This window comes from Citrus clementina, unplaced genomic scaffold (assembly GCF_000493195.1).
Source record: "Citrus clementina cultivar Clemenules unplaced genomic scaffold, Citrus_clementina_v1.0 scaffold_4, whole genome shotgun sequence".
Lineage (NCBI taxonomy): Eukaryota > Viridiplantae > Streptophyta > Magnoliopsida > Sapindales > Rutaceae > Citrus > Citrus x clementina.
Genome location: NW_006262274.1, coordinates 19,269,003 through 19,294,339, shown reverse-complemented (window position 1 = coordinate 19,294,339; position 25,337 = coordinate 19,269,003). Strand labels below are relative to the sequence as shown.

Here is a 25,337-nt window from a genome sequence, read left to right as displayed (position 1 = left end):
CTCTTTTTGTTTCTCATTTTAACAAAATAAAAACTAAAAAAATCATAATGTTCATTTTCATGTTCATGTGTTTTTTTTTTTTCGGTGAGAAGGTTTATCTCTAGTACGAATGAATCTCTCTCTTGTTTCCCCATCACCTTTCTCTCTCTGGAAAGGTTTTTTCCTCATTCCATAATTTTTAAAAAAATATGTAAAGACAAGAGCAGTTAAGTAAAATACACACATATATTGTTGTTTTTAATTTATAATATAAAGTAATAAAATATTATTTTCGTATTTCATATATAAATAAATGAATATTATGACACAAAAAACAAAAACGATTTGCTCTCCCCATTTTGGCCGGATTTTCCAGAATAAGTTGCAGCTCTTGGTACTAGGACTCTCCTCCATCTATATATTCTACACACATTACACAATACTTGCTTCCCCCCATTCTCCATTAATCAATTAATTTATATGTTTTTAATTTTTTTTTAATTTTACAGGAAAGGAACAAACATTTTCTCAAGCCCATCTGCTCTCTTAATTAATTACTACTGTAAGTACTCAATATTTAGATTAAAAAGTTGGATTCAACCCATCTCCTTATTCCTTTTATATGAATCATTTTTCTTTTTCTTTTTTAACCATATTTATTTTTACCGAAATGAAATGAAATGATGTTGATAGCTAGATGAGTGTAAGATTGATTATAGATGAATGTTAGGATTGATTGTTGTGTAAATATAAAAAACGGTTTAATTAAATTGGTAGGTAAAAAATGGCACATGAGGTGTTCGACAAAATGCCTATGACGGTTTGTTTGTCTCATTTTAAGTAGATTAAGTAAAATGACACATTGATGGGAAGACAAATTTTGTAAGCTCATCATGTAGCATGAAAAATCTGCGAGAAAGGGCTTAAAAAGCCATTTACAGGTTTTAATTCCAATTAACTTGGAAGACAACCATTGGGTTTTAGCCCGGGTAGACTTCTGGTGCAAGCAGATCTCTATCTATGACTCAATAAAGCAGTTTCATGAGGACAAAACGTATGGTCAGCTATTGAAGCCACTTTTAGTTATCTTTCCCCAATGGCTGGAAGATGTTGGGTTTTACAACATCCGGCCAAACTTACATAGTGCGGAACCCTAGAAACTGGTGAGCGTTGAATATGTGCCTCAACAACAACCCGGAAGTGACGATTGTGGGGTGTTTATGTTAATGTTTACGATGTACTTAATGTTTAAGCTATAATTTAATTTTGACAGTTGGCATGGACAATATTTTAGGAGGAAGATTGCCATTGACGTATTTAACGGTGATATTAATTATAAATGATATATTAATATTTATATTAATTATTGAATCTTGTATCGACCGAACTTCCATTCATATATTTAAGATTGTTATTATGTCTGTTTTGATACCTTGTGTTAATGAGTTGATTGTTGCTTGGTGAGAATCATGAGTTGCCTTCTTTTTGTAATTTCATTGAGATGTTGGTCGGTGAGAATCTGTGTTGTGTTATAGGTTAATAGTAGCTTGTGTCAAATATTGGTGGTTTTGTTTTTTGTAGCAAAATTGAATCCCTTGCTGGTGGAGACTGGAATGGTCTGTTGCTGAGAGAAGTAAATTATGTTGGTGTAGTTTTTGATTTTACCTCCAGGCAAACATCTTGTAATTTGGGGAGACAACATTTATCTCCCAGGAGACGAGCAATCGTCGCTCCAACTTTTCGAGAGAAGTATGTTGTAATTTGGGAAGACAACATTTATCTCCCGTGCGACATGTTGTTGTCTCCCCAAATTACAGCATGCTTGGCTCGAAATTACAGAAACAAGCATTCTGTAATTTAGGGAGACAAGCATTGTCACATGGGAGACAACATCTTGACTCCCCAAATTACAGAATGTTTGTTTCTGTAATTTCGAGTCAAGCATTCTGTAATTTGGGGAGACAACAACATGTCCCATGGGAGATAAATGTTGTCTCCCCAAATTACAGGATGTTTGCATGGAGGTGGAATAAAAAACTACACCAACATAATTTACTTCTCTCAGCAACAGACTAAAATTGAATCCATCAAGTTGTTTGTCACCCAACCGACAATACAAATAACAAACATTTTAATTTGTGCTGAGACCTAACCTAAAAAAACATTAATATCAGTTAACTGAATTGGAAAATAACACTAACAAGAATGACACCATCACTTAAATAACAGTCACATGTACATTTCCGCAGCTTACAGTTGCCCAAAATCACAATTTGACTGAATTTCATCAGCCTATACATCTAGAAGTCGCCCATATACACAAAAAGAACAAAAATAATAACTACACTAACAGTATGCCATGATAGATAGCTAAGTTATACTTTATATATGGCATTGTCACTGTGTTAGTATCACATTTATACAAAATATACAAAAATCTTCTGTACATTCATCTGCAAAGACATCTCTATCGTCATTTGTTGCCATCATCTCAACAAAATCTTCTATTGTTGTCACTTGCTCAATGTGAACCTCATCATTCAAATTAGAGAGAGCAAACTCATTCTCATCCGCTAAGTCAAAGCAGTCCATTTCAACTGGCCTTTCGTCTTTATCATATGTGATTAAGCACACGTTAATAAGTGAAAGTAAAGTAATAATTATGAATAATAATATTAATGAAATTGCTAAACAATAACAACAACAGTTACAGTAATAAAGAAAAATGATAATAGTAATACATTTTAATATTTTTCATGTCATATGCATGTCAGATAACAAACAAAAACTGAGTACGTGTGACAAAAAATGTCGCAGGGGGGGCAACACTTGTTGCCCAAAAATACAGAATGTCTGTATGTGAGATAAGAGCATGCCACCGCACAAAACACAAAAATATTGTTTCACTTGTCGCCCAAAAATCCTATTTGTCATCTAAAAAAACAGAAATTGCTTTCGTGCGACAAAAAAACTGTCGCACAGGAGACATAAAGCTGTCGCCCAAAAACACAAAATGTATTGCGACAAAAGCATATCGTCGCACAACAGACAAAAACAATATTTTTGTGCGACAAGACTTGTCTCATGTGCGACAATTTTGTCACCTAAAAACACAAAAACTCAATACGGGCGACATCAGTTCATCGTACGTGCGACAATATTGTCACCCAAAAATACAGTCTGTATTAGTGCGATAAGGACTTGTCGCATGGGAGACAAACTTGTCACCAAAAAACGCAGAAACTGTGTTTCTGCGACAGGCGCATACAAACACTGCAAATTTATAAACATATCAACTTAAGCAAACTTTGGCGGGAAAAATAAAAATTACAACTAAGACTACTTCTATTTTACACACCCATTTACATAACAATAACAAAATTTTGGCTTTATAGCCTTATTACGCTATGTATGATGTAAATCACAAACATAAAATAACTAATAATTAAATTTTTTCAATTCATGGCCACATATGGCTAAACTCATTCTCCTTTTAATCAAATTTTCCGGCACCGACCCATGAACAAGGCAAATCAAACACAACCAACAACTACTTATAAAACTCCAAAAACAAGAAAATCAAAGGTATTTAAAAATTTTAGACTTTGATAAAGTAATTAACCTCTTACAAACTCCAATAACAATGGCATCTTCCGGCCGCCGTTGACCGTCATCAGTCGGTGGCCTTCTCCGACCACCTATGTTTTTCTTCTTCATGGGTTATGTATGCTCTTGATGTGTATTTTTTTTTGTTCCAGCAAATGAGAGTAGGTGAGTACAGTGAAAATTGTGAGAGAATGTCATCCATTGATTTTTGGTGCTGGGGAAAGAAAAGAGAAAGAGAAATGCACTTTTTTACACAATGAATATTGTGTCTATTGGTTAATACAATTGTCCAATAGATTTTAAACTATTTTTTATTATTATTTGATTTTTTTTATAATTTCACCTTGTCTTTTACATATTTGCCCTCGTCAACTAACGGTCAAACCGTATGTATACTAATGGCAAGGGAGGTAAGTGAGAATACAATCAAACTCGTCATCTAAGTGAAATTATATCAAACCTCAGGAGAGGTTTCTGAAAATTGCCCATAAACAAAATTTAGGTATTGATATTAAAATAGTCCGGCCATAAGACCATCTTAATTCTTAACTATCAGCAACGCACTCTATTTTTTTTTTTTATCGTATATTTCACACTCCATAAATATAAAACGTAAATAAAACCTTATCCTCAATTTTTTCATCAACAATTAAAAGGTTTGAGCATTGCATTCTATAATTTTGTTCTTGGGCCTCCTTTGAGGTGGGTATAGTCCACGACCCTTTTTAAGTTCTCAATGATAACAACAGCACCATATAATTTTACGTATCTCTCCTTTAGGTTGCACTATACTAGTTCTAGGGATGGCAAAAATCCCCACGGGGACGGGTACCCTCGGGGATTTTCCCCATTCGGGGAGGGTACGGGGATAATTTTATACCCAATTTTTTATTCGGGGAGGGGACGGGGAAAATTTTTTACCCAATTTTTTATTCGGGGAGGGGACGGGGATGAGGTGGAATCCCCATCCCCTACCCATTTCCCCATTTTAATTTTTAATTTTATTTTTATTTTTAAAATTACTAATAAATAAATAACAAAATTATAAATATTGTTAAAAATAATAAATATTAAAATAGTTATATTATTAAACTTTTAAACTTAATTAACTAATTAAAGTCTTAAATTTTTAATCCAAACCACAATGATACAGGAGAGAGCTGCCTAATTATAATTTACAACAGTTCTAATCCTAATTCGTATCCTACATTAGCTCGAATTGCTAGAGATATTTTGGCAATTCCAATTACAACAGTTGCTTCTGAATCAGCTTTTAGCACCGGTGGTAGAGTTGTGAGCTCACACCGTAACAAACTTCATCCAAGCACATTGGAGGCCTTAATATGCTGTCAAAGTTGGTTACGAGCTTACAATAGCAGTATGAGTTTATTTTACATTGTAATTATATTATACAGTTATTAATATTTGCGCTTATAAGTTACGTTACTTATATCATTTTCATTGTTTTAGGTTTGAAATCTGAGGTTAGCTCTCAATTTGCCACATTTCTCGAGGAAGAACTGGAGGAGCAGGAGGTAAATAGTTTTATTAAAAATATTAATTAAGTATCTACATTTATTTTATTGTCGATATAAAAATAATTTTTTTTCTTTTTATTGTAGGATTATGAAGATTGAGTCATTGACAAAGATAATTATTTTAATAATTTATATTTTTGAATGTGACTTTGAAATGGATCAATATTAATGCAAGATATATTTTGAACTTTATTTTTATCTGAATTTTTTATTTTAATATGAATAATTTAAAATCGAAAAAAAAAATGTATTAGACTATTAATTATTCGGGGACCGGGGACCCTCGGGGATCCCCTGTTAGTATTCGGGGAGGGGATGGGGATTCACTTAAGTAATTCTGACGGGGACGGGGAGGGGACGGGGACATAACAAAATATCGGGGATGGGTATGGGGAGATTGGTCCCCTCCCCTCCCCTCCCCATTGCCATCCCTAACTAGTTCTACTTAATTAGAAAGAGTATATACGATATTAAAATATTTCAAATACACAAGAACAACAAGAATTTTTTTTGTTCATAAAATTTTGCTAGCTAGGCAATGTTAGATTTTCGGAAAATGAGATGATATTTGCTCAGTTCTTTAGGGGTGGACAATTTTGAATTTGGATCGGATTCCGATGAATTTAATTAAATTTCAAATAATTCAAATTGGGGAAAAAAATCCATCCGATTTCAAGTCCAATCACAATGAGTTTGGATTCGGATAGGTTCAGATGAATTCAGATTTCATATTCTCTTTCAAATTTGGATTACAATTCGGATTTGGATTATGAGAATTCAAAATCTAATTTAACGCACCACGCTAACAAATCAAGAAAAAAAATATTATCTGCAACCTTATGGCTCGAACGCAATGCATTAAAGCTATTGGGAGACAAAGCATGACATGCATGCATAATTTTAACTATTTGCCTACCCTTCAAAAATCAAAGAGTAATGATACAGCCACAAACTCTTATACAAACTTATTTTGTACAAACTGACGTGACATTAATTCATTAGTTGAATGAAAATATAAATTAATAAAAACAAATCATGTGGGCCAAGTGATATTTAATTCAACCAATCTTATCATGCCACATCAGTTTGTACAAAATAAGTTTGTACAAGAGTTTGTGGCTGTATCATTTCTCAAAATCAAAACAGCTAGCTTGATGCCAATTCCTTTGCGATTTTCACATGGATTCGGACGAGAGATTAGGTTCAATAATCAGCCGAACAAATCTAATTACGCATACATGAGCGACGAACGTGCCATATTCTATAATAAACTCATTACAATTAATACCGAGATAAGAAGCTACTGAACCGGTGGATCTAGAAATTCAATAAGGGCATGGATCAAACCGCGTTGCCAGCTCTTTTTGAATTTCCCAACGAATCACACTTATTTTAAAGGAGAGGCATATTGACTTTGAGTGACTTTTAATTGAGTCCCATCTTAGATTCAGAATTTTGTTTCCTTCATTTCTTTTGACTGAGCGTGCACACACATTCTCCATATTATATGTAGGGTTCAGAATTGATATGCATATATTATTATTATTATTTTAGAATGATCTTCAACTTCAATTCTTTCTCATTTGGTGAACTGTGCTTTTCTGGCAAATATTTATTTATTACTGCTCTCTCAACGACCCCCATATCATTTTCAGAGGTAGCAACATTTCTAATCTACTCTGCCATATTTGACATTTATTTTACAAGAGGTTACTCGAGTGAGTTGACTGGCCATGAGCTGAGAATTTTTAAAATACATCAAGGTATCATGTCAGTTATACAACAAGTAAATGATGCTACGATCCATTTAGTTAAAAAAACTTGGTGATTATATTAAATTCAACTATACATAACATGCATGTATCAAATAATTATAATATATTAAAGATATTCTAAAATTTCTCCCATGGCTTCGTTCATCTCAATATTGGCACGTCTTATCTTTCATGGCATTATTAATTTTGGTCATAAAATTTTACACTAATGGGTAAGTGTGTAGTCGGTGAAAAGCAATGGGAATTTGGAAGAATTGATGTCCACTTTGCATCCATTAGCATGTCCGCATTTCTTCATTCGTTTGATTTTGTAATTATTATACGCGTATCACACTATTTTCATTCATTCATTTCTCCATTATATATGTCTGCGGATTCCATTAAAAAAACTTGAATGCTACTCGATCAGATTGTCATTTTACAAATTAAATGCTAATTACATATTTTTTCAATTCAGTTCTACTCATAAAGTATTGAAATCAATCTAATTTACACTATAATGAAAAGAAAAATCCGATTGATCATTGTCATAATCAAACATAGTTGTTCAAATAAATTATTAGTTGAAAATAAAACCCTCGAACAATCCAGTCAAACAAATTAGATAAAAACTGATTAAATTTTCACTGATTCAGCAAGTTAGTTGAATTATATTTTGAACGGTCAGAATGGAAAAAGAGATCGTTAAATTATTTGGTTAGAAAGAATAAAAGAAACCAACTCTTGGTCTTTTTTGGGTGGCAAATCTTCTCACTTACCTACTACCACCATTCGAAATGTCATTACAAATTTGGTCAAGAAAAATGACGGCTGCGTTAAAATAACAATCAAATAAATACATTGGTATATAGAGATAAAAATTTCAAAAAAAAAAAAAAAACATTGTCGCTTTAAACTGATACAAGAAGGTAAGGTTTCATTAAGAGAAATTAAAAATCAAATTAGTTGACTATGCAAACGATTGCGTTGATAATTCGAGGGCTGGTCCGCCGGTTTATGATCATGGTTAGCTGAGGTTTTATACACATATTATTATTTATGATTTTTTTTTATAATTTAAATTCTTTTGATAAGAATTCATGTTGGTGCAACGCAATTTTTCGGTCAATAAATAAATAAAACCTAATCTATGCACACATGCGATAAGATTTTAAAAAATTGATGAGAGTTTAAATCGAGAGAAGATTTTTATTTATTTATTTTTTGGTTTTGACCACGAGTTATTCTGGGGAGGGCCTTAACTGTGGGAAACACTTTTAAGTCCGTACCACAATCCAGACTAGAAGTCCCCGCTCGAACCGAGAGACACATGTTCTCCCAACAAAGACGACTTCCCTGCGACTCGAACTGATGAGCAAACCCAATCAAGCCACTTAAGGAGACTCCATTGCCAGTAGAGCTAACACTTTGTTAGTGAAGATTTTTATTTATCATATTGCTGCCAACCGTCATCAGTGATAAACCACTAACTATAATAATAGTTTAAATGAATGAACGGTTGGTATTGACGTAAGTTTCGACTTTGAAGCTATTGGCAGCTAAGGTATGTAAGTAGTTAGTGGGGCCCAAACAATCCAAGCAAATTCGGAAGACCCAAGAGCTTTAAAGGGGAACGTTTAAGAAGCTGCGAAAGAAACTCAATGCTGTCAAGAACCTGAACTTCTTTTCGTCCCTATTCAGAAATTATAATTTGAGCTGCATACACGTAACGAATATTCAAAAGAAAACAAAACCACCCTCTGTCTCCGGCGCCCATAAAGCCTACACTTACCCTGTTTGTTCACTCCTGTTGGTGAGCGTAAATCTAGAGACTTTTCTGAATATGGGCAAGGAAAACACCACGGCGTCGTCTTTGGATGATCTAATTGAGAAAGCCGGCGGCTGTGCTGTCATTGATGGAGGCTTCGCTACCCAGCTTGAGACTCACGGCGCCTCCATTAACGACCCTCTTTGGAGCGCGCTTTATTTGATCAAACAACCCCACCTCGTCAAGCGGGTAACTTTGTCTTTCAAGTTTCATCAATACCCTCTGATCTTTCTTTACGCCTAAAATGTGCTTTTGTTTTTGTTCAGATAAAGACTTGTTTCTCTCATTTTTGCAGGTTCATTTGGAATACCTGGAGGCCGGTGCTGATATTTTGGTCACTTCATCCTACCAGGTTTGCCTTATTCATGTGTCCTGAGTTATTTAATGGAATTGGCTTTTTTAATTTGACAAGCTTTATTTCTGAAAAAAAGTTTTGTTCTGCTTTTACAGGCCACCATTCCAGGGTTTCTTTCCAGGGGATTGTCAATCGAAGAAGCGGAATCGTTACTAGAGAAGAGCGTTACATTGGCTGTTGAAGCCCGAGACAAGTTCTGGGATGCTGTAAAGAAGGTTCCGGGGCATAACTACAACCGAGCATTGGTTGCAGCTTCAATCGGAAGCTACGGAGCTTATCTTGCCGATGGTTCTGAGTATAGGTAGCTGCCTGCTAAGTAGATAACACACAGATGCATAATCAAACATATTTGATAATCCACTCATGCAAATTTTCTACTTTGCTTCCAGTGGAAATTACGGACCTGGGGTAGATCTGGAGAAGCTGAAAGATTTCCACCGGCGCAGATTGCAAGTCCTTGTCGAATCAGGTCCAGATTTGCTTGCTTTTGAAACCATCCCCAATAAACTCGAGGCTCAGGTTTGTTCCTGCAGTATTTTTTGGTTTCTGTGTTATCTGTTTTGGATAACTCAATAATACTGGCTGGAGTCATTGATATTAATGTAATGCTCACAGATCAAATCTATTGAATCCTTTTTATATTACTCATTTCAAATCTTTTATCTGTCCTGGATCAAGAATGTAGGAATAACTTCTCAAATTCTAACTTTATGATCAAACTTCTGTAGAACTCTATTGCTCTGAAAACTTTTCCGTTTCATAACATCATACAAGTTAAACGTCTCAACTTACAGGCATTGGTAGAGCTGCTGGAGGAAGAGAACATCCAAATCCCATCTTGGATCTGCTTCAGTTCCGTAGATGGTGAGAACGCCCCATCAGGAGAGAGCTTTAAGGAATGCCTTGATATAATAAACAAGAGCGGCAAAGTGAATGCAGTGGGCATAAACTGTGCACCTCCCCAGTTCGTTGAAAATCTCATCTGCTATTTCAAGGAGGTAAGTCGTTGTACAAACATCATTATGAGATAAATGACCAATGTATTATCTGCATCTAAATTTAAGTTGTTTTAAGCTGTAAATTTTTTTTTCTGAGTTTCAGCTGACTAAAAAGGCTATCGTTGTTTATCCTAATAGCGGTGAGGTATGGGATGGCCGAGCTAAGAAATGGCTGGTGAGTCTTGAGTTACTATGACTTGTTAATTAATCATCTTTCTCTATCACACGCACATAAATGCACAGACTAAAAAGCAAACAGAGAGGCATGCGTACCTATTATTTATATGCTACTGGTTGGATTGGCAGCCATCGAAGTGCCTTGGTGATGGCAAATTTGAGTCGTTTGCAACAAGATGGCGTGATTCAGGAGCCAAACTCATCGGTGGTTGTTGTCGAACAACACCTTCCACCATTCAAGCCGTTTCAAAGGTTTTGAAAGAAAGATCATGAGGCTTTATCGTCTCACCGAGAAAACTACATCCTCCATCTGCTAACCATAACCATTCGGTTTTAGTGCTCACATTACTTTCTGTAGCTCTCATGTTTTTAATTATTAGTTTTGTCTCTTCTGTATTTGGTTCTGTTTCAATTAATTTTCCCTTTCTTAAATGCGGGGCAAGTACATTCATCCCTTCTCTGAGCAGTTAAGGCGGGAGGGGACTGAGTTTATATATTACATTTGTCATCATATATACCGGTTTGAGTTAACCCGAGCAAAGCAGGACTCAATTTCGGCATTGTGATTCGTCTTAATGACAGTTTAAGTTCGTCCAATGCAGCCACCCAGAATTTTGAAATGGCATCCAATCCTGCAATTAGCAAGTTCAAGATGATGTAGTTTCATTTATTCATCGTTCAATTCTCAAAGCTCGTCGGATAAGTCTTTGAACAAACAAAATGAAGCATTTACCATGTTCACCTTACCAAGCGTTTTAAATCGATTTGATAATGCCTAATGATTCTTCGAAACAATAAACCTTAAAATGAGCTAAGGAATAGCCATAGCTTACATGGTATGGGAACTCCCCGTCTTTTACTTTCCCCAACGAACTATGAATAGGAATGACATTTATTGAACCCCGCCAAAGAGTTTCAGGAACTTGTTCTGATTAGGCTAAACCTTAATAATCACAACTTTTTCTACTGGCGACTATAAATCAAGACAGACGAAGACAGTAATAAGTTCAAATAACTCAGTTTGGAGTTGTAAATCACAACTAATCCTGTTAAATAGTAATCAAACCCAAATATCTGACTTCTTCCTCTAAAAACCATAACAGCACATCATGTGGAGTAGGAAGTCCTATTTTATCGGGATGGAAGCATTAGAAAGGCATAAAAGTACCATCATACCGCTCCAACAAATTCTCTACTACAACCACCCTGGATGGACAAAATCACAGCAACAAAGCCACAATCCATCATCCCAACCAAAAAGAGCATAGTTTATGCAAACTATAAGAGATCAGGATGCCATAGACAATTGCTGTCCTGGAAGAAAACCAACTTCAAAGCAGAGATAGACAGAACTATTTCTATTTGGAGTACCTATAATTTTAAGGAGACTCTATACACAACTCAATATGAACCCAACTGCAGCTCAGTTCCACAAGATTTTTCTTTCTTCTTGCAAAGAACATGCCGTTGCCAGACCTCATTTTGTCACAAGCATAAGCTGAAGTTAAAAACAAGCACTCTACTAAAGTTTAGTATCTTCTTCTTCTTCTTCCCTTTTTTTTCTTTCCTTCTTTTTTGTTTGTTTTTCCTCCCTTTCCTTTTTCTTAATCTGAAAAGAGTACAAAATTACAAATGCTTGGTGACAAGAAGCTAAAACCTAGACACGCAAAAACAAATCTGAAATCATCCAAAAGCATCTTCACATGAATTTATCGTCGAGGAGGGCCATGCTTATCATAATGTCCCCAGGCACCACCATAGCCATTGTCAAATGCACCACCAGGATATCTCATGTCAGGGCATCCATTCAACAATCCATAAGCACTGCCACCTATATGATTATAGAAGAAGCTTCAAAATCACTTACTTTCCAGAGGTGCAGTATGCTATAAGAGTCATGGTACCCCCAAGATTATAAAAGTATACTCCATGTAAGAGCACCAAGAAAGAAAGAGATTTTACCAAGACCACATGCTCTCCTCTCTGTATTCAGCAGCTCTGCTCGTAATTTCTCGATTTCTCGAGCCATGGAAATGAGATTGTTCTCCATTGCTTGCTTCTGTTCAATTTGCTCCTCATTTGCTTTCTTTTCAAATTCAAATGCTCTCCTATAGATATTGCTAGATGTAAATTTTATTTTGCAGAAAGGAAAAAGTTTTGTTGTGTGCAGTAGCAATTCTAGGGTGTATATTCTGCTTAATAAATCAAAGCAGAGAAGGAAGTACAACTCTAACTTGATTTAAGAATTTAGCCAAGGAAATATCTAATTTCAAACCTGGCCTCAACAAGCTCACTGCGGATCCCATCAATATCAGCTCTCATAGCAATTAGTTGCTTGTTTTCAGCTTCCAACCGATTAACGTCCTTTGTCAGTCCTTTGATTTGTGTAGTCAACTCTTGTCGTGAGCTATTCAATTTCTGAACTTCAGCTCTCAACTGCACCACCTCTGCCCTCACAGGCTCAGAAGCACGGAGCTCAGCTTCTAGCTTGAGTCCTCTATCAAACAACTCCCTTGTGTGCGCCTCTTTGTCAGCACGAAGTTTGGGTATTATCTGCCCCAGTCTGTGAATCTCATCTTTCGCTGCTGTTAGTTCTCTTTGCAGATGCGTATTATCATCAATAGCATGCCGATTCTCAGAAATAATTCGATGCATCTCTCTACGTTGTATTTCAATCTCCTCTTCCAATGTCATTGGATGGAAATGCATGGGTGCTAGACCTCGGGTCAATACAGGCCGAGGACCATCACGGAAACCTCGAACACTATCAGGATGACATGAAATATGATTTCTAGCAGCCATTTAATCCTGCAGAAACATGGCCGTTGTCATCCATGGGTGAAACACGATTACTATATGACCCAAATGGGCTAGGTCAGAGAATGAAAAGTAAACATCAACCTAAACGAAAGCTACCAATTTATAATAGTTAATGGAAGATCCCACAATTCTTGACGCATTCAATTATAGCTTTCTTTTTCCCACAGACAGCGTAGATCACAACTCTGATTCAAAACACCAGGTCCAGATCCACCATCCATCAAGACCAATTTAGGCTTAGAAGAATGGTTTATTAGATAACCTCAATTCTGGAGCCTAACCTTTTTCTCTCAAAGGAAACACCAACTGTTACAGACATAATCTTCCAAAAACGTGGCCTGTTAAAATTAACCAACTTGACAGACCAAAAGAAAATCTAATGTTCAATCACCTCATTTAATTTTTTACCCAATGTCGAAAGAATATCTCAATTCATCAATGCGAGAAAAAGTAGCATTGCAACGGATAAACATAAACACTGCCTTTTTAGTCCTCCGTAGCCAGTATAGACACCTACTCAAACAGCTCCAGCACTCTAATTTGTTCTTTCATTAATAAGCACTATAAACAAACAACTATTGGCACTCTGCAGGTTACACCCACACACACACACACACACTAAACATCAGCTAATCATTTGTCACACTAACTTCTCTCTAAGTTAATCACGTTTCTATTCGAACCCCTGAAAGTGAAAAATCAACTTACTGAGTACTCTCTGATTACATTCGGCTTCCTATCCCCACTTATTAATTTTTCATTGAAAGTGCACTGCTATTCTTAGTCAATCCTCAATTCGTCAAAGTAACAGCTGCCACAACATTTCAGATACTAATTTAAGTTCAACTGTTCAAGCATAATTCTTCGCAGACAGAGACGCTTACAAAGGAATGGTAATCAGCCAAGCTTATGAAGTTAATAGTTCACAACAAGAAAACAAATATTGTGCCACCAATATATGATTCTAAGCCCAGTACTCTACAAGTGAAAGAAACCCTAAACTGAGCACAAAACAAAGAAAAAAAAAAACAAGAGCAGTAATATTACGGTATTAATAACATCATTAGACATCTGCAATTATTATTCTTATTATTTTTTTTATAAGCGATATCTGCAGTTATTGGAAAAAAAATCGTGTCCATCCAACCAAAAAAAAAAAAAAAACCTAAAAAGAATCGATTTGCTGAACAACAATAACGATAACTCACAATCACAAAGAAGAGAGTTCATTGAACGAGAGTCGCTGGTCTCCGATAGGAATTGTAATGGACTTGATGCTGTAAAACAGTTAAGCCGAGACTGGGAGCAGGATGCTGCGTGGGTCCAGTATAATTCTCATGGGCCGGGCTCCTTCTACATAATGTGTTTATTCTCAGCCCATCAGATACATAAGCAAATATATGCGTACTAGACCGAGACCGAGTCATTCAGGGTAAAAAATGTTCGTATTTGGACAATTTTCCTAGGACTATATGAATTTTATTGAAATTATAAAAAGAGTTATGACAATGACCAATATCAACATTATTTATTTTATTACGATATAAAAGAGATGTTTTGAAACATCTACAGCCCAAGTTAGCTCCCTCCAAACTTCTAATGAATTCCAAACACAGCTTGAATCATTACGTGAGATACTCCGTTTACTCAATCGTTTTAATATTTTTTTCTTTTCTTGACGTTGGTATCACAATCAAACTATGACTCAAGTTATATGAGATTACTATTGATATTTTCAATTAAACTATTACTTAGAACTATTTTACATTAAATCATATAAAACACTATCTAAATTTTTTACCCCCACTAATATTCTAGAGATGTCTCCTCTATTCACATTTCATAAGCAATAATACTACCTCCACTTAATTATACGAGAAATTCTAGAATACCTCTGATGTATTACAACCAATTAATGCATGCGTGACATTTGTGGTTGAATTTAATATAACCACCACTTGCATAATAGTTTTTCAAAATAAATACATACATGTCATAACATCATTTGTTTATTGTACAGTTAACATGATACCTCTGATGTATTCTAAAATTTCTCTAATTATACAATAGAATTAAAAAATGAATGAATTGTGAAGGCAACAACTATAAGTCTATAACCACCATGCCAAGGGCCAAGTGATTTTTTTTAATAAAAAAAATTAGAATACTGGGTTAATAGCTTAGCTCAACATTTAAGCGCAAGTTTTACGCAAACTAGGTATCACATTTTGATCTCTAGCTAGTGCACTTTTGTGCATTTATGCAAAAGAAGAGGTGCCCATAAGGAGTTGAGCTAACCAAATGGCTTAGACCCATAGCTTGCTTCATTACAGATTGGTGTTAGAGCTCATAGGCACTTGTAAGTGTTAACCAAAATTGGATGTAGAGTACAATATGATGATGTATCTTCTTATTTGATATTCAGCAAGCATAAATGGGTAAACTTATGGCGGTGGAGGCAAGAATTAATGGGCATGCCCACAAACCTGAGCGATGATGGTGAAATTTCATCTCCACAGTTGATGCATCCCCCAGCTTTTAGGTATAGGCGCTCAATGGCTTTTCGGCATTGCCAATTGTCAAAAGTTGGAAGTTCAAACTACCCTGCAAAAAAGAAAGAAACAAAATTTTATTAATTTCTTGTATTTACCATAATGGAGTTGTCCTTTTAGTAGTGTGTGTGAAATAAAAAGTCAATGTAGATAGCTTTATACCACCTGTATTAAAAACTCGAAATTGACAAAAAGGAGACTTCTTTTTTCTTTTTATGTTTGATGTTCACTTTTCTTCGCCTTCAGAAACAGCCCTAAAGCGACGGGTCCTCTTATTATGCCCATACTAGTTTTGCTGTTTGCTGCAGCTGCTACGTGCGTTCTGGGTTGTATTTCGACGATTCCATAATTGCCCTTCGCATTTATTTCACGGAAAATTACTTGACCTTCTCCTTGATTCTTGAAATCTCTTTCTGTCCAAAGAAATAGAACAGATGCCCTATCAAAAATAAATATATAAATAAAACAATTGCTTATTTATTCAATATCACGTGACTATCCTAATAATTTAAATGTCTAATAAATAAGTTGGTGTATGTAAGTGCCAAAAAATATAATCACTTACACTTCACCACGTGTGCATTCAAATTCATTAATTTAGATAATGGGTATATTAATTAAAGAAGTAGAGATCACTTTCTAATATTAGAGAGAGAGAAATATTATTTCATTTAAAAAATTTTATTTTAAGAGTTTTTTTATAACTTTTAATAATGATGTTACTTTTCAATTAAAATGTACAATCATATTAGAAAAGAAAATCACCCGCCAAAGAGCCGTTCCCTCATAAATATAAGGGTAGTGGTTTCCTCAAATCTAAGTAAAGAGAGTATTTTCTCTTGTAGTCTCATGTAATATGAGTTGTAATTTGAATAATAGTCTAATATAATTTTCAAAAAGACTAACATTAGCAAAGTCTTTTAGTGCTATAACGATTGGCGTCACAAATTTTTCGTTGCGTTTACAGTTAAACAATTCCTGTTAGAAATTTTTTGAAACATTGCTCCTCTTGCAAGTGAATTATGAAACTGAAATAGCCAATGGAAAAAAAAAAATTAACTGAACTGCCATTGCCAACGGCATGCTCATTTAACCTGCTGATCGCTGAACGGGGGCACTGGGGCGAGCCAGGTGGCCTCTCGGGAGAAAATCATGCAAGACATATACTTACCATAGAGGGGTGACAACAAACTTACGGCAGCTTTTTAATAGGACCTCGCAATTTTTTTAACACAGTGCGTTATTAATATTGAATTTACTGATATCGTTTTGTGAATGAGCCTGCGTAGGCATGGAAGGTACACAAGCGCAACGAAACGCCCAACAGTTTTTTGCAAAAAGAAAATAATTAAATAATTTGTAGTTAAAAAATATGTGAACAGAACGACAACCGTGTCAGTCGATATTTAGAGCTGTTCATTTATAAATTTAGTTATGTTTGTTGTCATTGTGGAATTATTAGTAGTGCACTAATTTTAATGGCGTTTTATGACTTCAACTAAGCCTAGGCTATAGTAGATAACTAAAAAGGATGGTAATTCATTTTAATTAGTCTTACCTACTAAATTATTTAAATTGGATACTATTTGAACTCATTACATTTTTCTTTATATTTATTTAAAAAAATACATTTATTGTTAAAAATTTTAAATTTTAAATTATCATTCACTAATCACTTTTTTCTCTCTAATTAAAAATTATATTTTATCACAATCTATGATAATATGAGCGTAATTTATTTTCATAATCTATAAAATTGATCAATTGAAACCATATTGTGAAGTTTGAGCTGAAATTTTATAGAGAAGATATTTAATTAAAAAGTTTAAACTACTGAAAAGTTAGTGATCGCTCTCATACAAAAGTGAAGTGTCTACGAATCTCCCATTGTAAGTACTTTTTTTTTTTGGTAAGATATGATTTTTCTAATTGTAAAAATACTTTTTAAATATAGAAAAATCTCTCCATATATTTACTTTGTGCTATTTGATTGCAATTTGAGTAGAATCTTGAAAATTAAAAATGATATTTAATCTTTACGAGATGTTGCTCAGATTTGAGATTTTTAAAATAGAAGTTGTAGATTTTTTTTAAAGAGTTAAATTATTTAAAATGCCTTTATTTTATTTCACAATTTTATTTTATTCATTTAATGATAGTAACAAAACTTTAAAAGGCTTGTACATAAAATACTTTTACAAATTCAAGTAAAAATTATCGTTTACAACCACAAAATTATTTAAAATTCTATTCATGAAAGTTCCTATGCCAGAAAGAGCCTGAATCTCATCGGAGCAAACAATGGGTCCGGTCATTCAGCTTACGTGAAGGGCGAATATGTAATTAACTAGCAGAAGTACAAGATAAGAAATTCAGAGATGTGGGGTATTTAGGTAAAAAGAAAAGATTGAAAAGTGGAAAGTAACGTATCGAGTGGGTATACGAATTGCCGCTGGCACTTGGGCCAAAGGCCCAGCGGGCTCGTCGATCGATGTCCAACATAATCTCTTAGTTTCTCTCTCTTCATTTAAACGCTGAGAATTTGAGCGCTCCCAGGACCGAACAGGGCATCTGGTCCTCCGCCTCTCGGAAAATTAAAAAAGAAAAAGAAAAAAGGCATCTGGTCCTCCTCGCCGATTCGTTTTGTATTATTACTTATTAGCTCTCAAATCGCAATTCCTCGGCAGTCAATGAAATAGTTAGATCGATAATCGATTATTGATAAAATTATGTTTGAAAGGAAAAGGGAAAAAAAGTAAAAGTAAAAATAAAATAAGATCTGAAAAAGCATGATGTACACAAATCATATTCATATCTAATCATGTGTCCATCAAAGCTCAAAAAAGTGACCAATCCGTCAATCAATAGAAATACGATGGGCAAAGAGATGTAATTATGGTTCTTTTTTTTTTTAAAAAAAAAAAAAGAGTTAATAAATTATTGGAAAAGTATTTGATAAAAACCATACATAATTTCTTTTTTACTTTCTACCAACAAAAGTTTTTTATTACACCAGACAAAAGTTTTTTATTACAACAAAAGTTCTCAACATATTTTGTTTTACAATCTTTGCATAATACTTTTGTTATTTTCAAAATTTTGATAATTGAATTTTTTTTTCATTTACTCTAAGATAATTTAATTTTTTCTCCGTCCATATGAGTAGAATTCAAATATTAAGTTCTTTATTTTTAATTTTTTATTATTTTAATCAAGTAACACTCACCATCGACTAAATTATTATGATCACATTAAAAATTGAAATATATGAAGACATAAATCCATTTTGAATTTTTTTCTTTATTTTTTCATAAAACTTTAGGGGTCCTATCATGAACGATCTTGACTCTTGTATAATATCAAGTTGGATTTTAATCTTAACAAGAAAATTTCCATCAAGAATAAAGAAAAAAATAAAGATGCATTACATGCAAATGAAAAATACAATTTCAAACAAAATCAAAGTGGGTAAATGGTAGACTCAGGGGGCATTTATCAATTGACATTTAAAAAAAAAATACAAAATAACAATTCAAATTTTGATTTAGATAATTTAAGTTCCATATTTATTTTGTTAAATTGTATTTTTAAAAATAAATAATAGTCACAAATCAAAGTGATATAATCGAATAAAAAGGAAGAAAAAGTTCCACATTTAGTTTGTTAAATTGTGTTCATTTTTTTTAATAAAAATAGTCAGAAAATCAAAGTGATATAATCAAATCAACCCATGTGAATTCCCACTCCCCTCCTTCCCTCGTATGCGTTGAGACAAGACCAGTAGACTTTAGTAGCACTGTGCCACTGACAATACATATCTCCTTGTAAATCTATGTAAGTTCACATTTTATCAAACACAGAGAGAGCGAGAGAGAGAGAAGTTGCCTCGATTACTGCCACACACACTCTCCCCAGAATCATACAGCCTTTGAGCGGGTAGCTATAGCCATAGCATACAGCACAGCAGCTACACAACCCAATAAAAATCACACGCATTTTAGGAATTTATCCTTGCACTTCAAGCTAACACAACACCACGCCCTTTCTATATATATATACATCCACTTCTCTTCGGACTTCACAAACCCAACAACTTCATTCTTGTCTTGCTTTTTGTTTTATCTTCTCTTTAGAAGCCAAGGAGAAATGGGTGTTCTTGGGTTTTGTTTTGATCCAAATGCTGTGGTTCTTTGTGGCAAGAGAAAGTTTAAGAGCTTGTTCTGGAGGGTCAGAGCTGAAGTGAAGAGGCAAACGAAGCGCAGATCCAAGCAGAAGAAGTTCAGCTTCCAGTATGATCCCCTCAGTTATGCTCTCAATTTTGACAATGGCAACTTTGGATTCTTCTGCTGAATTATCACCGGCAGCCACCACGCTTTCACAAACTAAGAAAAGGCAGCTTCGGCTTGCATGCATGCCCATAACAATATGATGTATTAATTAGAAGTAGAATTAATCTGTTTAATTATCCTATATATATGTTAACTAGTTTGCTTTCAAATCCCTTCTCCCCTCTTCTTGCTCTGGTATAAACTTATTAGAAAAGATCATGTATCAGTATCATATATGTATTTAGAAACCAATCTGTATCTGCAAGCGCACTATCTTTGCAAGTTATACACCCGACGACCCAAAGCTCAAGTCTTTGCTTACATATATTCCGATTACAATGAGCTGATTACAGTCTTTGACCAGCCAGCATCTCTTGTTATGTTAAATTAACAAATCCTGAAATTTGAACGTGATATGTCCTCACGAGTACTGTAAACTATAAATGAATTCTGTTGTGTTGCGCTTTCTGCTGCAAGCTTTCTGGATCAGTGCTATATGGTGAAATGTCATTTTGCTGCTTTATATTTCTGAACCGTAATGTCACTGTGGACACGTTGGTCCAGTGTAATTAATTAATTCAAGAGTAACTGACGTGCATTACTTTCCCTTCAAATGCCCCCAAAACGCCTATTTTGTTGAGTATTGAGTGCCTTATTATTATTTTTTTTGGCCTTACTTTTGTCCAGTAATTGTAGCCAAAAAGGAGTGGATCATTTGATCAATTGTCAACGTCTTTCCTCTCTCATGCACCATTGCACATTAAATTTCTGCTGACCCACATGCAAGTCCCATTGCCATCTTCAGAATTTTGTTTTTCTCCAATTCTGCCGATCAGGCTTGTGTCGTGTTTAGTCTGTTGTATAGCGTAAAGTACAGCTTCATCATCCATTAGTCAATATTATTTACCTTCCTTTTCTCGGTTTGTATTCTTCTTGAATTTTAAACGAAAATTTATGTGACTTCATTCTTGGACAAATAGCAGTTAATTAACTGTTTTAATCAAATTCTAATAACAATATCCAATTTAATCTTTGTAGAGCTGTTGTGTTGGTGGGGGGTTGGGGGGGGGGGGGGGGGGGGGGGGGTTGTGTTTGTTGTGGGAGGAGATAATAGTTAAAGAAAGAACCCTCTTGTTTTATGTTTCATGCATACGGGTAATCTCACAACTAAAGGAGACTATTGAAATTCGCTTTTGAATGAATAATATTGTAGTTAACGAAGTTGTATCCTAATTGATATGGATCAATATAAGAAAGGCTATTTATTAGGCTATGCTATTTAATTCTCTTGTCATTTTATGTCACTACAAGAAATATTATCTTTTACAACCATTCAAAAGTGCTACGAAAACACAATTACGACAGTTATAAAAATGTCCTAATGAAGGATGCAGTAAATAACATCAAACTTTTGTAACATTTTTCAACTGCAGTAAGAAATGCTGCATAAAATAATAATAACGTCATTATTAAAATGTTGTTTTCTAGGCCATTTGCTATAAGAGTAAATTGCTGTAAAAATTAGTGAATAAATATGAAATTCTGCTGCCATTAAAATTGATAATAGTTCAATCAATTGAAAATAATCTCCATAAAATCATTTGAACTTGACATTCATACAACAAAAATTTAGTTGAAAATTATTAAATCTCTACACTAAATATAATACTCAAAGTGTAAATTGAAACTTTTGCCCAGGTTAATTTTTTTTTCCCCTGACTTGTAAGATTCAAGTATATGTATGAAGAAAATTAGAAACTATAAGCCTACTCCAACAAGATGTAGTTTTTTTGCCAAGCTATTGTGCTTCCAATTGCATCACTAAGAACATGAAACTCAGATGTAGCACAATATAAGGGAGTATCTTCAACCAGTGCAATTGTCACCCAAACTTTCCAGCAATCTGGTCCAAGATATATATGATATACTTTGGCAAGTGGATCGCTTGATGCAATTGTTCCTTCTCCTACAACGTTTCCTGTTCCCATCCAATCTAGTAATCTACAACGAGCATTTTCAATATTTGTGAAAGTGCTTCCACATGTTTTAGCTTTCTATAATAACAAATAAAAAATTTGATTAGAGGCAAACAAATAATACGAATAAATTCAAACTTTTTTTCCAAGCTTAAAATTCTAATCTTTTTTTTTTCATAAAGAGAATGGTTCTTTATCATAAACAACTCAAAAATCTATTCATTTTAGTGTTAAACAAAGTTTCAAGGATCAACAATAAATGATGGATAGCATTTATAAAACTCATAAAAATTACCACTTACTTTCGCATGTGAAGTGTCTTCAGAACATTTTCTCTTGTGGCTTTGTCTCATTGTGATCCTGAAAATATCATAAAGAAAGAACAATTCACGTAAGCAAAATACTTGGTTTATGTATTGTATAATTTAAAGCTAACAATAAAATATTAACTTACTAGTTGAATGTCTCGAGAATTTTTCATCATGCTATCTGTGTCAATTCGATCCTAAAAATATATGAAAAAACTACTATTAATCAAGCATTGCTTCTAACTATATTGAACATAAATTTTCTTAATCATATTTATTACCGATTGTTTGCTAGTGTTCTTAATGAATGCAGTCTTGAGTTCCTCGAATAGTTTTTTGAGATCTTTTATTTCCATTTTAATTTGTGCAGTATAAGACTTGCTAAGTGCTTCTAAATTCATCAACGTTGGTGTAACTCTAGATCTAGCTCCTCATATACGTCCATTACGTTATTTTCCTAGCACATGGGTCAGAACATCATCGTGAATTGTTGAGGCATCTTCACTTACCTGTGTCCTCTGATATTCATTAATTTTTTTTTTCTAAATCCATGGAGAATTTTGATCGTTAATAGCAAAAAATAAGAATAGAGAACTAAAAATTCAAAAATGAATTTATCACCGGTTTTTCAGCAACATCCTTATTAATTGCAGTCCCTTCTTTCTTAGTATGTGCACAAATCCACACATCAACTCTAGTTATCGGTGAGTTTGGTCTCTCTTGCATCTAAAATATGTAGTGGTGAACATTTGATTACTCATCTAATTTTTTGTCTAATAATAAATAAACTTAATGATATGTATTTTTGTAACCATTTCATGTCTTAAATGAGCCATCCCTTTTCGACTTGTCCTGTGGTTGTTAGTTTGTTTTGATCAATTTTTTTAAACCTCTTACTCTTCAACTATAGTAAGAAGATATGTTAGATTAATGAAACTATTCTTGTACATTAATAGGAAACTATACTTGTACATTAATTGGGAAAAGAAACTTACTTTAAACTCAGTAGAAATTCTCTCTTTAATAAACCTTTGCCATTGTTGCTCAGATTTTATGTTCCTTGGTTTCAAGCCTCTCGAGCTTTCTTGTTACATCATTGCTTTTAACCAATGCTCTAATTTTACGTGTTAAAACTGATTTGTAATTCCTCCATCTCCTACACATTGCACTCATTATATATCTTCTATGACTTCCATCAACATTAAATTGTTACTGCATTTAAAGGGAAAAATAACATTAATAAATAAATTTGATGAGCTAAATAATATTTACCACAAAAGTAGGATGCTACATTAACACAAGTCCAAATTCTTTCTCTTAAGTCTGATTCCATTCTATGCCAACTATGCAAGGTCAACGGTACCATTTGTCGCACTAAACAACCAATAAAAGAAGATAACCTATTTGAATTTCTACCAACACGTTGTCCATATTCATTAAAAAATATCTCAATACGTTGTCCTATATGTATCATTTACATGATCAGAGACTATACACCCTATATGTATCTGATACTTAAGTATTTTCATTGTGTACATGCATATTTGGATTTTCTCCGTGAAAAACCCAAGTATCATATGCATGATTCATTCATGTTATAACTAATTGCTTATAAACTATATCAACATGCTGATAGCAAAGGTTTAGACATTTTTCACAAGGTCATATGATATAATCAACATTCCCTGCACTTTCTTTAGCCTTGTTGACAAATGTTTTAGCCCCATTTCTATACTCCTTAAAAAATCTAAAAACAAATATCATATTTTATCCCAAGAAATTAACTAATAGATTTAATTAAATTTAGTAAAACTAACTAACAAATATCATATTTTATCCCAAGAAAATTAACTAACATATTTAGTTAAATTTAGAAAAAGGTTATGGAAAAACCTTGAAAGAGACAACCACGATTTATCCATGAAGAGCCTTTTTTCGATAATGTCTATAGTTAATCTGCATTTGACAATTATAAAAATAATAAGAGCTATGCTATAAAGAATAATAAAAAAATTATGTAAAACTGGCTCTCATTATGACTTTAAATGCATTTTCATGACTGTTCTATTAGACTATTACCTCAGTATGACTTCTTGAAGCATCAATAACAACATGTCCCTTAAAAGGTAAAAGTATGAGATGGACCAATTACTTCGACGAAAGAAATTTTAAATTAGAATTTCAAGTCAAGTATAAGAATTAATCAACAATAACAATTGAAGAGTCAGATCAAAAGTTTCTAATCTCAACATAGTCGATTTAATCAAAGATCTCAAAAATAAAAAAGAACATAGTAATTTAACAAAATTAAACAATTAATGAACTAGAACTATCTCGTTAAAATCAAATAAATTGAAAGATGAAGATAGAGATTAAGAAATTACCAGAGTAGGAAGCTGCATACAATTTTTGCTTCGGTAAAATCAAAGCCCAAGCTGAAATAAATTGAAATCTTAAGAAATTGAGGAAAAAAATCTTAAAAGATTAAGAAATTAACATACGCAGCTAAGATAATGAGAAAAGACTTACAAGAAATTTCAAATAATAATGAAGTGAATTTTAGTATCGTGTGTTTTCACGAAGTTGAGAAACGAATTAAACTGAATCGAAAATGAGACTAAGGATTGTGGTGAGTGCTAGTTCTGGATTTTAGTGAGCTCTGTTGGGCATTGGTTCTAAATTTTGTTTGATTTTAAAAAAATGATAATAATAAGCTTTTGGCGTGGGTTTTGTAATAAGAAAACTATATAAAATGGACTAATTGAGGGTGCATGGAGTTTAGTGTAGGCCGGCTAGTAATAAATAACTTCTTTTATCTCAACTTTATTTAATTTTTTAAACGCGTTTCTAACTTTAACGCCACAGTCAATCAAAACTTAAGATTTTTTCACAATTTTTTTTAAATAAAACCTGTCTATATTACATGTCACAACATTTTTTCAAAGAACATTCTATATGTGATGTCGTAAATAATAAGAACTCTTGTAGTGTGTGTTTTATTTGTGTAACATTTGCTTTTGGATGCTATGATATAACTTTAGAGTTTTTGAAGTAACACATTGTGGTTGTTGTAGTCTCTGTTGATACACTCTTAACCAAACATAATTTCTTAAAATTT

General features: G+C 33.6%; 2 protein-coding genes and 1 long non-coding RNA gene across 3 annotated transcripts; 2 read left to right on the top strand and 1 right to left on the bottom strand.

Annotated features, from left to right (window-relative positions):
• Positions 1–4,924: 4,924 nt before the first annotated feature.
• Positions 4,925–5,315, top strand: LOC112098846. Its single transcript, XR_002905895.1, has 3 exons — positions 4,925–4,963; positions 5,056–5,120; positions 5,208–5,315. It is a non-coding gene; the product is annotated as an uncharacterized LOC112098846 (long non-coding RNA).
• A 3,203-nt stretch (positions 5,316–8,518) lies between these two features.
• On the top strand, positions 8,519–10,854 carry LOC18043706 (homocysteine S-methyltransferase 1). Its single transcript, XM_006437600.2, has 7 exons — positions 8,519–8,894; positions 9,001–9,057; positions 9,156–9,361; positions 9,450–9,579; positions 9,855–10,058; positions 10,162–10,233; positions 10,365–10,854. The coding sequence occupies exons 1-7, from the start codon at positions 8,721–8,723 to the stop codon at positions 10,506–10,508; spliced, it is 987 nt and encodes a 328-aa protein (XP_006437663.1). The 5' UTR covers positions 8,519–8,720; the 3' UTR covers positions 10,509–10,854.
• A 219-nt stretch (positions 10,855–11,073) lies between these two features.
• On the bottom strand, positions 11,074–14,341 carry LOC18043705 (protein FLX-like 3). Its single transcript, XM_024185285.1, has 4 exons — positions 14,264–14,341; positions 12,511–13,043; positions 12,198–12,343; positions 11,074–12,066 (listed from the first exon to the last, which is right to left on the bottom strand). The coding sequence occupies exons 2-4, from the start codon at positions 13,035–13,037 to the stop codon at positions 11,945–11,947; spliced, it is 795 nt and encodes a 264-aa protein (XP_024041053.1). The 5' UTR covers positions 13,038–13,043; positions 14,264–14,341; the 3' UTR covers positions 11,074–11,944.
• Between the last annotated feature and the right edge of the window lie 10,996 nt (positions 14,342–25,337).

Bases quoted from the DNA above. Each gene is read 5' to 3' on its own strand.
- LOC18043706 (XM_006437600.2), top strand. From the start codon at position 8,721: ATGGGCAAGGAAAACACCACGGCGTCGTCTTTGGATGATCTAATTGAG. The intron at 9,058-9,155 runs GTTTGCCTTATT...CTGCTTTTACAG, and splicing joins TGGTCACTTCATCCTACCAG to GCCACCATTCCAGGGTTTCT. The intron at 9,580-9,854 runs GTTTGTTCCTGC...CTCAACTTACAG, and splicing joins CCAATAAACTCGAGGCTCAG to GCATTGGTAGAGCTGCTGGA.
- LOC18043705 (XM_024185285.1), bottom strand. From the start codon at position 13,037: ATGGCTGCTAGAAATCATATTTCATGTCATCCTGATAGTGTTCGAGGT. The intron at 12,344-12,510 runs GTTTGAAATTAG...CAATATCTATAG, and splicing joins AGTGAGCTTGTTGAGGCCAG to GAGAGCATTTGAATTTGAAA. The intron at 12,067-12,197 runs GTAAAATCTCTT...ATAATCATATAG, and splicing joins GAGGAGAGCATGTGGTCTTG to GTGGCAGTGCTTATGGATTG.